The sequence below is a fragment of the Ctenocephalides felis genome, unplaced genomic scaffold (assembly GCF_003426905.1).
Source record: "Ctenocephalides felis isolate EL2017-DRISC unplaced genomic scaffold, ASM342690v1 CF-g0.4_SCAFFOLD_01170, whole genome shotgun sequence".
Classification (NCBI taxonomy): Eukaryota; Metazoa; Arthropoda; class Insecta; order Siphonaptera; family Pulicidae; genus Ctenocephalides; species Ctenocephalides felis.
Genome location: NW_020537324.1, coordinates 17,134,342 through 17,147,133, shown reverse-complemented (window position 1 = coordinate 17,147,133; position 12,792 = coordinate 17,134,342). Strand labels below are relative to the sequence as shown.

At 28.4% G+C, this 12,792-nt stretch overlaps 3 protein-coding genes across 3 annotated transcripts; 2 read left to right on the top strand and 1 right to left on the bottom strand.

Annotated features, from left to right (window-relative positions):
• The first annotated feature begins 1,611 nt into the window (after positions 1–1,611).
• LOC113366922 lies at positions 1,612–8,677 on the top strand. Its single transcript, XM_026608565.1, has 4 exons — positions 1,612–1,683; positions 6,220–6,553; positions 6,617–6,823; positions 7,149–8,677. The coding sequence occupies exons 1-4, from the start codon at positions 1,612–1,614 to the stop codon at positions 8,675–8,677; spliced, it is 2,142 nt and encodes a 713-aa protein (XP_026464350.1).
• Positions 8,678–9,001: 324 nt separating this feature from the next.
• LOC113366921 (cell division control protein 6 homolog) lies at positions 9,002–11,392 on the bottom strand. Its single transcript, XM_026608564.1, has 7 exons — positions 11,383–11,392; positions 10,624–10,777; positions 10,345–10,516; positions 10,073–10,236; positions 9,582–9,997; positions 9,158–9,480; positions 9,002–9,097 (listed from the first exon to the last, which is right to left on the bottom strand). Exons 1-7 carry the CDS (start codon positions 11,390–11,392, stop codon positions 9,002–9,004), a joined length of 1,335 nt encoding a protein of 444 aa, XP_026464349.1.
• Positions 11,393–11,497: 105 nt separating this feature from the next.
• On the top strand, positions 11,498–12,732 carry LOC113366920 (solute carrier family 25 member 40-like). Its single transcript, XM_026608563.1, is given in 3 exon segments — positions 11,498–12,129; positions 12,162–12,632; positions 12,635–12,732. Coding segments are annotated over 3 exon segments (972 nt in total). The 5' UTR covers positions 11,498–11,726.
• Positions 12,733–12,792: the final 60 nt, after the last annotated feature.

Sequence of the window (12,792 nt, the reverse complement as noted above, 5' to 3'; positions counted from 1 at the left end):
GCTTCAGCTATTTTAACTTTTCACTTTATCAACTCAGAAAGCTCATTTCTTTCGATAATACTTGGTATTATATTATTAGCTATAATTTCAGTTAATTCCAAAAATATTTTCATATTATTAGTAGTAAATCAAATAGCTAAAATTGTTTACTTTTATACAATTTTATTTTTACCCTCATTTTGCTATTTTGTAAATTTTAAGAGTGTAAATAAAAACATAAAAATCTATTGTATGTATCAAAGTGTTAAAACTAAATATGTTCAGTAAGAGGTCGTTTGTCGGTCAAAAATACCTCTTAAATCATTTTTGTTCACCGTTACACACACGTGTGCCTGAAAACTTACGTGAAAGGGATTTACAAAAAGAGAAATAATTTCTCAAACACGAAGGTCAATGTCTTTGTTTAAAACATTGGCGTACCCAATGATATAAACACACACACACACACACACACATATATATATAGATATATAATATTAATATATATATATATATATCTACATATATCAACAGAAAATTTATTATATATATATATAATATATATATATATGTGTGTGTGTGTGTGTGTGTGTGTGCAAATGTTTTGACCGGTTTCGATAGATTTTGAGGCGCTGATTTCTTCTACCCCTACGACCAACTTGAAGTTTGAAAAATTGCCAACTTTGAAGCTGATTTTAACTATGAAGACGATGATAAATTTGTACTTTTTTGGTTTGGTATAAAGATTGTACTTTTGTCTACACAATGCATTTATTAAAATTATTAATTTCATTCATTAAGGGCCTTAAAATTGCATTTGGAAGTCACGATTTTGGCAGCTTCTGATAAATCGGAAATATATGGAAAAAATAGTAAAATTTGCAAAATTTTCAAATTACACCAAAGTATGTTTGATTTACGCTAACCAGGCGTAAATACGACTTTATTAAAAATTCTTTCTACTACCTACTATTTCTTATATGTTTATATATATATATATATATATATATATATATAAATGCCATGTATATATATATATATATATACATACCATAACAACGGTTACCATAGCAACGCTTATAGTCTTATTTAAAAATAAGAATTTATATTTTTACAAATAGAAGACTTTGTGTATAATCAGTTGGCCGAGATCGTTAAGTTACCACTACGGTTGCTCATTGTACCTTGGTTCAAATCTCGAAGAGGTCTGAAAAATTATCAGTTTTTCATAATTATCAAATATTAGTTCAAAATATTAAATTCAGGTGGCGCATTTCGACCTTGACACTTAGAATATTTCTGAAAAACAAAAAACTCAAGTTTCGCACTTGACTGTAAAAGAGATACATAAATGAGATGACGAAGGTAGAGGAAGAACTGGGGAAAGAGAAGGGTAGAGGCAGATGATGAATAAGAGAGATGGGTATGATACATATTCTTTATTCAAATTCAATATTAATACAATATGAGAATAAAAATAACTATTATCATCAATAACTGAAATAGCCGAGTGGTTTAAGTGACCGCATACTCGGTGAAATCACTCTGGAGGCACAAGGAGAGACGGATCGAGTCCAGCTGAAGGCGACGACGACCAACTCTGAAGCAGAAAAAATGGAGCAGTGCTGGTGAATGGCTGTTGGCAGGCGCAAAAAGGGTCCTGAAACAAACACACCAAGTGATGGTCAACCTGAGGTCCATGATGCGAGAGGTTACACGCAGAGAGACGCATTGCGGAAGATGCATGCCGAACCCAAAAATCTACCCAAAAACCACAACATGCGAAAAAAACACCAAAAAAGGAAAAAAAAATGTGAAAAAAAGCGGAAAAAGGGGAAAAAAAAGGAAAAAATGAGGAGGAGGAGGAAGGAGGGGGTGGAGAGCCTAAAAAAAACCCTCCTAAGTCCCAGATCAATTTTTCTCTTTTCTGTTCAGCGTTGAAAATTTTTTATGTTTTTTAGTGTTCCCTCACACCAATTCCCAAAACCAACACTCGAATGAAATGAAGTCCACGTTGAAATTTTCACAACGAGAAAAAATTACTGGGACTTAGTTAAAATTTTTAACTTTGCCCCAATAAAATTTTCTCGTTATGAAATTTTCAATATGGGTCTCATTCATTCGAATGTTGGCTTTGGGATAATATAGCATGCATAAATAACTTGTCTGTATTAATCGAAAAGGTTTCAGAAAATTTGGACTTAAAAAAAAAAATATCTGAAAGGACTTAAAAAAAAAAAAAAAATCCGAAAGAATTATAATCAGAAAATTTGGACTCAGAAAAAAAAATATTCGAAAGAATTATTTAACTAATCTATGATATGAAATGAAATTAATTGAATCAAAATTGTTTATACGACTTGATAAAACATGTGAAACCTTTACAATTAATCGAGACAAGAAAACAAATATAGCTGACTTGAATAATATACAAATTATTAGAAAAAGCCATAAAAGAAATTCAATAAAACTTGTAAAATGAAATAATAGAAAATGTTCGAAAACTTGAACATTAAAAACTTCAAAACTGTTTAAAGCTGATTGTTATCGTTTAGAAATTGAGTTAACTAATTTTACAACTTCAATCGAATAATAAACTTGTGAACAAATTATGTTTTGTCTAATCATTCAAGTCAACTATTGAAATTTTGATTGCATGTCTTGATCAAAATTGTTTTTAGTAATAAAAGAATAAAAATCTATCATTTAGCTTTGCAGCAATATAATTGAATAAATTTAAAATGAAACTACAGTAAAAGACTTTTAAAAGCTGCATTTAATTAACAATTTGGCAAGTCGTATTAAATATTTGAAATAATTTGATCAAAACCAACAATCGTGTTATCCATAAATAAGAATGTACATGCAGTCAATATTGCTACAGCATAAATAACTCGTCTGTCTTAATCGAAAAGGTTTCAGAAAATTTGGACTTAGAAAAAAAAAATTATTTGAAAGAATTATTTAATTAATCGATGAGATGAAATAATGTTAATCGAATCAAAATTGTCTATATGAATTGATAAAACATGTGAAACCTTCACAATTAGTCGAGACAAAAACAAATGTAGTTGGACTTGAACAATATACAAATAATTGGGGAAAGCCATAAAAGTAATTCAATAAAACTTGTAAAATGAAATATTAAAAAATGTTTAGAAACTTGAAAATTAAAAAAATAAAAACTGTTAAAAAGCTTATTGTTATCCTTCAGAAATTGAGTTAAATATGAATCAAATAATAAACTTGTATACAAAATTATGTTTTGTCTAATCATTCAAGTCAACTTTTTGAAACCTTAATCAAGCTACATCAACTCGAATAGTATTATAAATTAATTCATTCATTATCGAGAAAATATCTTTTAAAAATGTAGCCTTTAAAAATAATATTGGTATAATTAATTCAGTCATTTTTAAAACAAAGTTATTTGATCATTGCATTTATATAAAAATCATTGCATTTATATAAAAATCTATCGAGTTAATGTAGTATTAAGTAAAGTCTAATTATGTATATATGATGAGACATGATTAAACAACATGTTGAGCAATATTTAAAAAATTGTACTAAGAACAGATTATTAAAAAAAGATCTTTAAGAAATAACAAACAATATTTTATTTCATTAAACATCTATTAATTTGTGAATTCATTGAAAAATTCAAAATTAATTACTCAACATATGAATTAATCAAATCATCGATTACAAGTCTTGATCAAAATTGTATTCAGCAATATAGGAATAAAAATCTATATATAGCAATGCAGCAATATCATTACATGAATTGAGAATAAAATTACAACGAAAAACTTATTTTAAAAAAAAGTAGTTTGATCAAAACCTGTTTAACAAAACATTTTGACAATAATAAGAAAAAAGTGCCTGAATTAAAAACAGCTACAGGGAAAACACATGATTCTTGATAATAGAAAAGTAAATAATTATTGACGTGGAATAGCAACCAACATCCACTAGTCATTGTAAAATAGAAAGAGTTTTATTTAGCCATATTTAATATTTTAAATTTATAATAAAATTTAGTATCTAGTTAGAATTATAGAAAGAAATCTTAGTATGTTAGATATTAAAATGCTATTTGACAGATTCTTCAAAACTTTCAATCTGAAATATCTACAATTCTACAAAGTCTACAATTCCACAGACTTAATATTTTGGTGGAACATTTACGGAAGTTACAGATCATATTCGTTTATAGAAAAATAAAATATTCTTAATGGTCATTTCATGTCATTGCAATAAAAATTGAAACAAACAAAAAATAAAAAATATTGTATTATATTAATTTAATCAATTTATAAATTGCATTTGCTTAATTGAATTTAAAAAAATGAATCACGATGTTTTCCCCATAAGGAATTGAATAAAAGCAACACACTTATCGAGTACCACTTGACAATTTAATAACTAAACAAAGTGCATGTAATATTTGTTGAATCATTTACAACATTATCAAATGTTTTTTTGCAGATTGATTAACAAAATTGCCAGTGATATTCGACATTTTTACACATACATCTGCTAAAGTAGTTGTATTAAATTTTTTATACAGTTGTGGTAAATGTTCCCGAAAGGTAAGTTATAGTAATTGAAAATAATATGTTTCTTATTTGTTGCTAGAATTGTAAAAACAATGATTAATAGTTAAGATGAATATTAAATTAATATGTCATAAATAAGTCTTTACTAACTAAATTAACTAAAATATATACCATAACATAGAACAAGAAATGAAGCTTGAAGTCTCTGTTGCAACGACATTACTATGTAATTAAATAAATTAATAAATAAACCTTTTTATTAGCAGATGCATGTGCATAAACTACTAATCATGCACAAGTCAGTAAATATTTCACTGAAATACATACAGGCTGATTTCAACAAATTTTAGTATATTATTTGTTATACGATAAATGTGCCTGTACATGATTCCAACAAAGCATTTATTGACATGTTATGTATAAAATTGGTTGGACTCACATTGAAGAAAAACCTCCAAAGCAGGTACTAGAAGCCCCACACGAATCTAAACATTTAATTGAATCACTACACCACACCACTTCTTACATTTTATACACTTAATTTATAATTTGCAAATGTTCGAGTGCAGTCTTTTCTCAACACAGAACGCAATGCACATATTTGAGACTATTGTGAATGAATTTGGCGACTTTAAAAAAGAAAAAAAACTTATCGGCGTCAGAAGCATGCATCATATATAAATTACATATTTGGCAATCGACAAATGTATATATAAATAAGCAAAGGATACAGTGAAATCTGTAAATGTGGATTTTGATTATGAGATATATGAGAATTGAAGGCCCTGTAAATGAAATGTATTAATTATAAGCTATGATGCCGATAAGCAACCTCAACAACCATTTGTTGTTATTATAGTACAACCGAATTACATTTTTCAATCAGTTTGATCTAATGAGCTAATTAAACCAGCATACATTAATTAATTACAATTATGCAATAATTAAAAAGTTCATAAATTATTACTTATGTTACAAAATCCATTCACAAAAACTATCAAGAAATATGGCCGCCGCCCTAAGGCTTTTGTAGCCAACTTCATGCTTATTTATACTTGTAGCCACCGCTAAAAAATTGCAATGATAGACAGCGCGAATTTCAAATTGAAAATCATAAATTATTGAAACATAATTTGTTTGAAGTAAATGGATTTTATTGATATATGAAATAAGATGTTGCTATATTTAATAATTTCTAAATGAAAAAAACTTGTCATCGTTTGTATTGAAAAGAGTAGAATCAATAATAAAATTTTCTTAGAAATATCTTACCGTTATAATTTAATATAAATAACTTAATTATCTCCCCTTAATTATTAATTGTTTATTAGTTTGAAAAATATAAAAGTCACGAATTTATAAAATATATACAAGGGAGTGTTTATTTATATATTAGAGCACATGCTAATCTGACAGTTCTCTGAATTGTTTGGATTTTCATACTTTATAACCTAGACAATATGAGAATATAATAAATTCATATTCCCTATATAACTTATTCTAGTATATACTAAATTCTCAAATAATAATTAATATTTATTTAAAATGCATTATACTTAAAATTAGCTTAAGCATACTATTATAAAATCAGTGTAAAAATTAATAAAATGGATGAGGTATTACTATAATAATATATAATAACTGTAAACATTTGTTGATTTGATTGTCTATATTTTAGCTGGTTGCAGAAGTTTTAAAATCAAACGTGGCTTATGTGTTTGCAAACGGAGCATTGAATAAACATTTTGCTAATAAACATCCTCATGAGTTATCTTTAGGCCACAATCTACACAAAATTCCATCCATAAATTCTTACAATCCAAATGCTGTTTCTTCACTTTTTGCCGACTATCCATACAAAGCAAATTTGCCTATTCCTCTAATTGTGTCAGAGAATTTCGATACTGCTCATGCAAATTACATTGAAGATCCTGCCTTAAAAATTGTTAAAGAAAAAAGCCTGTGGTGCAAAAATAAACAAAAATTTCTTAATGTTTGGAAAAGAGATAAAGGTATTTTTTTTATTAAATAGTATTGTATGATTATGAAATATTTCTTAACATGTATGTTTTCAGAACTAGCTAAAAAGTGTTCGATCAAAGATAAAGATCCAAAGTGTGCAAAATTTCTAGTTGATTATGCTGAATTTAATTTATCAGACCCAGATGTTAATTTTAATTCAACTTATAATTGGTATTATACTGATGGAACTTTAAATATAATAGAAGACAATGGTATAAATATACTATTGCATAATTCATCTATTTTTGATAACCAAATAAGTAAGTATTATATATCAGAAAATTTTGTATAAAATACCTTTATCTGTTAGTTTCTTTGGTATAATACTTCTAATCAAAATATTCATTATAAGAATTGTCTTCTATATACTAAGCATTAAAGTTTAAAACAGTCTCAAAAAACTGTTAAAATTAGTTGTAGATTAAAAAATTAATTTATTCAACAGCATTATTTTCTTTACTTGCAACTCACTATAGTTAATTTACATAAATTACTTGATAAGACTTATCTATTTCAATTATGTATGCAAAAAATTTAAATATTTTTAATGCATGTTTAAATTATAACTAAGTTTATTTTATCTAGGTGTAACTCCTATTCAACGATGTCCCACAGGGTATGAATATCACAGTACATTAAGGCCAAGCACAAAAAAATTAAAACATGCTGAACCAATCTTTCAAATTAATTCTTGCAGAACTAAAGAAAACATAATACTTGGCATTAGACAAAAAAAAACTTATTCATTATTTAATGTAGTAGCAGATGATACATATTATCAAATCAAACGAATGAATGATATTACACAAACAGAATCTCTTACAAGTTCATGTATTGATAGTTTTAGTCAACAAAGTTTTGCATTAGCTGATGTTGACAGTGCTATCACTGTGTATGATCTGAATATAATGAAAGAACTTAATGTTCTGAGTTTGGAGAGAGAGCAAGATTTGCTAGATAAATGGTTATCAGTAAAGTATTTTGAAAGTAATATAGTATTTGCAGTAAACAGAAATAATATTTATTCTGTAGATTTGAGGGCAGATGAAAATCAAATATGTATTTACAAACCAGAAAAAGACAAATGTGAAGAGATGTCTGTTTTCAAATTTAGCGCATTTCACAAAAATCTCCTTTATGTAGCAGGAAATCATAATTTATTTTCTTATGATGTGAGAATGTTCAATCAGATTCAACCTCTGCAAAGGTGGACCCATGGTATGAAATCAACACCGCATTTGATGGATGTTGGAATTCAAGATAATAAGGAAATAATCATTTTGGCTAGTCCTCTACATGATGAATTAAGATTGATAGTCAATACTCATAATGAAAATGATGACAAAAAATGTTTAAATGACATATTAGCTCAATCTTTTCACTTACCTTGGAAGCCACCAACAGTTGCTGATTCTTTGATTTCAAGCCAGCTACAGGGTAAAATGTTAAAACCTGATAAATATTTATCGAAACGAATCAAATCTTGCAATGCAGGTTTAGCTTTGATACCAAATAATACATCTCTTCATATAATATGGCAAAATTCCTTCACAGATATATTTCAACAAGAAATTCGACCAAACTTTGAGGCATTTTGCAATGAATATGCACATAGTTCACTTTCTAATTGGTCTCTTTTAAAATCCAAAACTGCACCACCATTGTTTGCCACAAACATAATAAACATGAAACCAGTATTTAATCTTTTGAAAGCTGATATACAGGAGATGCCAAAAACTAAAAAAACCCAAAATGAAAAATGGAGAAGACCTCTTGATAAGCTCACTAAGTATAAAGATGTTCTTGCACAAGATATTTTAGCACCATGGAATTTAGTGTCAGGACCAATTGATAATATTCCATCACAATTAGAAACAAGTGAAGCTTCAACAAAGGAGAAGGTTTCGGCTTGGCTGGAAAATTCCTCTGTAGCAGAAAGTAACTTGAGTGAACATGTATACGACAAAAATATTTCACAAATTACTTCATTTACTAATTTCATGTCTCAACCAATATTACCAAATCATAATGCACAACCATTAATTACTAGTTCTCAACCTGTTGCAAAAGCTAAAATGACTACATTAAGAAAAAGAAAATATGAAGGTTTTTAATATGAGTTGAATGCATTTATATATTGTAAATAGTAATTTAATATATACTAGATAAAAGATAATTCATTGAAAGGTATATGAAAAAATGTTTGTAGATAAACAATATGTAAAATGTTTTAGATAAACAATATCAACATAAAATTAAAAATAAGTAAATGAATTTAAAATAATCATGAGACTGCATATAATTTGACCAATTAAAATATAAACACGCATATGTACATTATAAATAATTAAAATAGTTAAACATTAAATTATTTCAGTTATATCATAAAAACATTAAATAAGAATTAGGTAAACTATTAATTAAAATGACATACAAAACTATTTTAAACAGGAAATATCTGCAATTATAGATGCCATTAATTGCTTGTCATGGAAGATTGAACTAATTTCTTCCTCGTCCCATTGGAGAGTAACCTGTAACACACAACCTGGTTGTAACAAAAGAACCAACTTTTTATATTTCTGCAATTTTACCTTCTGTAATCTTGGTTCCTTTTTACCACTTATTCTGATAATGCCTCTAGAATCCACAAGAGAACACAGCCCCACAAATTCAGTCTGGTCTACAGCCATAATATTTTGTTTAGTACATACTCTTTTATAAATGTCATGTAATCTTCCAATAGTAACATCACGGTTTGAAGATTTTTTAAGTATTAATAATAAAGAGCAAATTAATATACATTGTTGAATTGGCAATTCAGTTTGTTCGTTTTCTTCTGTTTTGTCATTGAGACTCTGCGGGGTGGAATAGACATTCTTCAACACTGATACTACTTGACCTAATTCAACACCAACTAAAATGAATAAAATTTAAATTATGGAGATTGTGATTCATTTGAATATGAAAATATAAAAATTGAGCAATCTGTATGAATTTTATATTAAAATCTATTACCTGCAGGTTGTTTATGTAAATTTTCTTTTTCAACACATGTCTGTTGCTCTGTCAACTCAATTACACGTCTTCCAATATCTAATGCACGTCTTGCATCTCCTGACACAGCAGCTACTTTTCCTGCCAACAATTGCACAGCCATAGGACTGAATACATCAGTGACTCCACTTGATTCTAGTCTCTGTTTATATATTTCTATTATTTGATTTTTTGAATAAGGTGCAAAGTGCATAAGCTGAGGTTTTAATTCACATTTTGATTGCAGTCGTGGTAATATTCTATCAGTTAAATCTAGAGCATTAGCAATACCAATGAGTATTAGCTTTGATGAAGCGTATGATGGCCATTCAAAAATGGTATATAAAATGCTTTGTTTACGGCTGTCCAATTGATCTATCTCATCCAAAATCAGAAGTCTAATAATAAACAAGAATATTTACATATATATTTGCTTATTTAAAAAATATAAATTTATACCATAAGTATCTTACATCATTTTATGTTTTGATTGAATGTAAGTCTCTATAGCGCACTTGTAGTCTTTTTCAGTAGATTTGCACTTGAGTTTTAATTCAGTGGCTATACGTTCAAAAATTGTTTTAGAATTCTTAATCCCAGTACAATTTGCATAAACTATACTCAATTTATTTTTATACTAAAAGAAATTATTTGATATAAATGTATGAATATAAAACAATATGTAATTAATATAAAATAGAAGAAGGATATATATCCTTCAAAATAGTTTATAAAATAAGCTTACTTTCTGTATAATATTTGTTAAACAAGCTGTTTTTCCTGTTCCTGGGGGGCCACTAACATACAAGGATGTTGAAGTCTCTTTTTTCAAACTTGTGTTTATTATATTCTCTAACTCCTGTAACTCCTTTTCACGGCCAGGTAGGTTAATAGGAGCTGTACTATGTAATGCTTGCCTAAATTGAATTTTATAATTAATATAAGAATAATCACCAGATTGCAATGATGAATATCATTAATGTATTCCATGCTCAACAACCTACTAAAATACTTAAAATTTTACCTAGCTATTTGTAATCTTCCATCAAGTTCATCATTTTTCTCATTTCCATTCTGTATGTCTAAAGTTAAATTTTGAAGTAGCTTATTGGTGGGCGATAGGGATGAAGCACTATTAACATGTTGACCAGTTCGGCGTATTTTTGGTGGAGAACATGCTAAAATAAAATTTTGTTTTATTTATCTAAAAGGATCATAATATAGATGTGATACAAAATAGTTTTACTTATGTTCTGTAAGATTGTGCAGAATCTAATTGGTATGATAAATATAACAATATGAAAAAAATATGTATATTCAAGAATTCTTAAGTAATGAATAATTTAGAAACTTGATATTATGTAGTAGTGATATCGAGTTTTATTTAAAAATATAGATAAAGATACGTTTCCAATTAAAAATAGCACATTTCAGGCACTGCAGTGTAAAATGACAATGGAAAAGCTCTTCCATTATTCTTTCCTGATTCGAATTGGAGTTGGATTATTGGAGTCAGCTCATGGACCTGCCCTGGAGCAGAGCACCCCATTAATAAATAAGCATATGCACCTATGGTTTATTATGCATCCTATAGATAAATAAGCATGGAACACCCATTGTTTTATGATATATAAATTTAGATTATTCTTAAACAAAATATTTTAAAAACTAGAAAGAATATAATGATTGTATTCTTAATGCATGGCTCTGCTAAATTAAAGAAACGGCATCATAACTGCAAAGAATTTAAAAATACTATCGGGTTCTTAAAATTCAATATTACCGACTGACATTTAAATCAAGTTGACAGATTTTTAACGATCAAATTACAATAATTTTTCTATATTGGTATTTGCACTTAAATGCTCCAACTTCATAACATTTAGTGACGTCAATCAAACAAGTTAACCTATAATTATAGTAAAATTGCGGCATTCGTATTAAAATTGGCAAGTATATGATGATGAAAATCTTCAAGAAATTAAATCATAATGTTTGTAAACAAATATTTTACAAAGTTCAGTATCGTTCAAATTGAGTTTTAAGAAAAGACGTGTAACAGGTTCGTATACATAACACCCAAGGTCTCAAAAGCCGACAATTTGTAATAAATGTGCATTGACAAAAATGGGAACCAAATCGAATTTAGAATTGGAGGAACTAGCATTCGCAAGTACGCCGACACAACAAATGGCAGCATCATGTTGTGGAGCCCTTATAACTTCATTATTTATGACTCCTTTAGATGTCATCAAAATCAGAATGCAAGCACAACAGAAACCAATATCAAACAAATGTTTTCTATTCTGTAACGGCCTAATGGAACATCTATGTCCATGTAACCCACCATCTGGCCCCAGAATAAATCCAGGTAAAAGCTTTAACGGTACAGTAGATGCCTTTATAAAAATATCAAAAGCTGAAGGCTTAAGCACTTTATGGTCCGGCCTGGCTCCAACACTAGTATTAGCTGTGCCTGCAACTGTGGTATACTTTGTACTCTATGAACAACTAAAAGTCAAGTTGATGAGTACAGAGATAAAACATATTTTTTATCTAAAGATGTAAATGAAACCCCTGGGTGGGTTCCACTATTGGCTGGATCATCAGCAAGAGTTATATCAGCTATGTGTGTTAGTCCACTAGAATTAGTAAGAACCAAAATGCAATCAAAAAAATTAAGTTATGATGAACTAAGAATGGCTCTTCAGCACCTCCTTCAAAATCAAGGCCCCAAAGGACTATGGAAAGGACTCGGAGCAACACTCCTGCGAGATGTACCATTTTCAGCAATCTATTGGACCACATATGAAAATTATAAAAGAATTTGGTGTTCTCCAGATTCTCCCCCATATTTTTATTTTGTTGGAGGCGCTATTGCTGGATGTTTATCAGCATTGTTTACTGTGCCTTTTGATGTTGTTAAGACCCACCAACAAATAGATATTGGAGAAAAAGAGATCTACTCCCAAAAACCTCAACCAAGCGCAAATACTTTCACCATAATAAGAAGTATATATGACCAGAAAGGAGTCAAGGCATGTTTGCTGGACTAACACCAAGACTCGTAAAAGTTGTACCTGCATGTGCTATTATTATAGGCTCCTTTGAATATGGTAAATTGTTTTTATGAATTACAATAGACGAAATACTTTACTTTTAAATAGTGATGATCAAGATGTAAATATTCCCC

Coding starts and splice junctions, on each gene's coding strand:
- LOC113366922 (XM_026608565.1), top strand. CDS start 1,612: ATGGCTGTTGGCAGGCGCAAAAAGGGTCCTGAAACAAACACACCAAGT. Junction 6,554..6,616: donor TGTTTGGAAAAGAGATAAAG/GTATTTTTTTTA, acceptor GTATGTTTTCAG/AACTAGCTAAAAAGTGTTCG. Junction 6,824..7,148: donor TATTTTTGATAACCAAATAA/GTAAGTATTATA, acceptor TATTTTATCTAG/GTGTAACTCCTATTCAACGA.
- LOC113366921 (XM_026608564.1), bottom strand. Junction 10,517..10,623: donor GGAAGATTACAAATAGCTAG/GTAAAATTTTAA, acceptor AATTCAATTTAG/GCAAGCATTACATAGTACAG. Junction 10,237..10,344: donor TAACAAATATTATACAGAAA/GTAAGCTTATTT, acceptor AATTTCTTTTAG/TATAAAAATAAATTGAGTAT.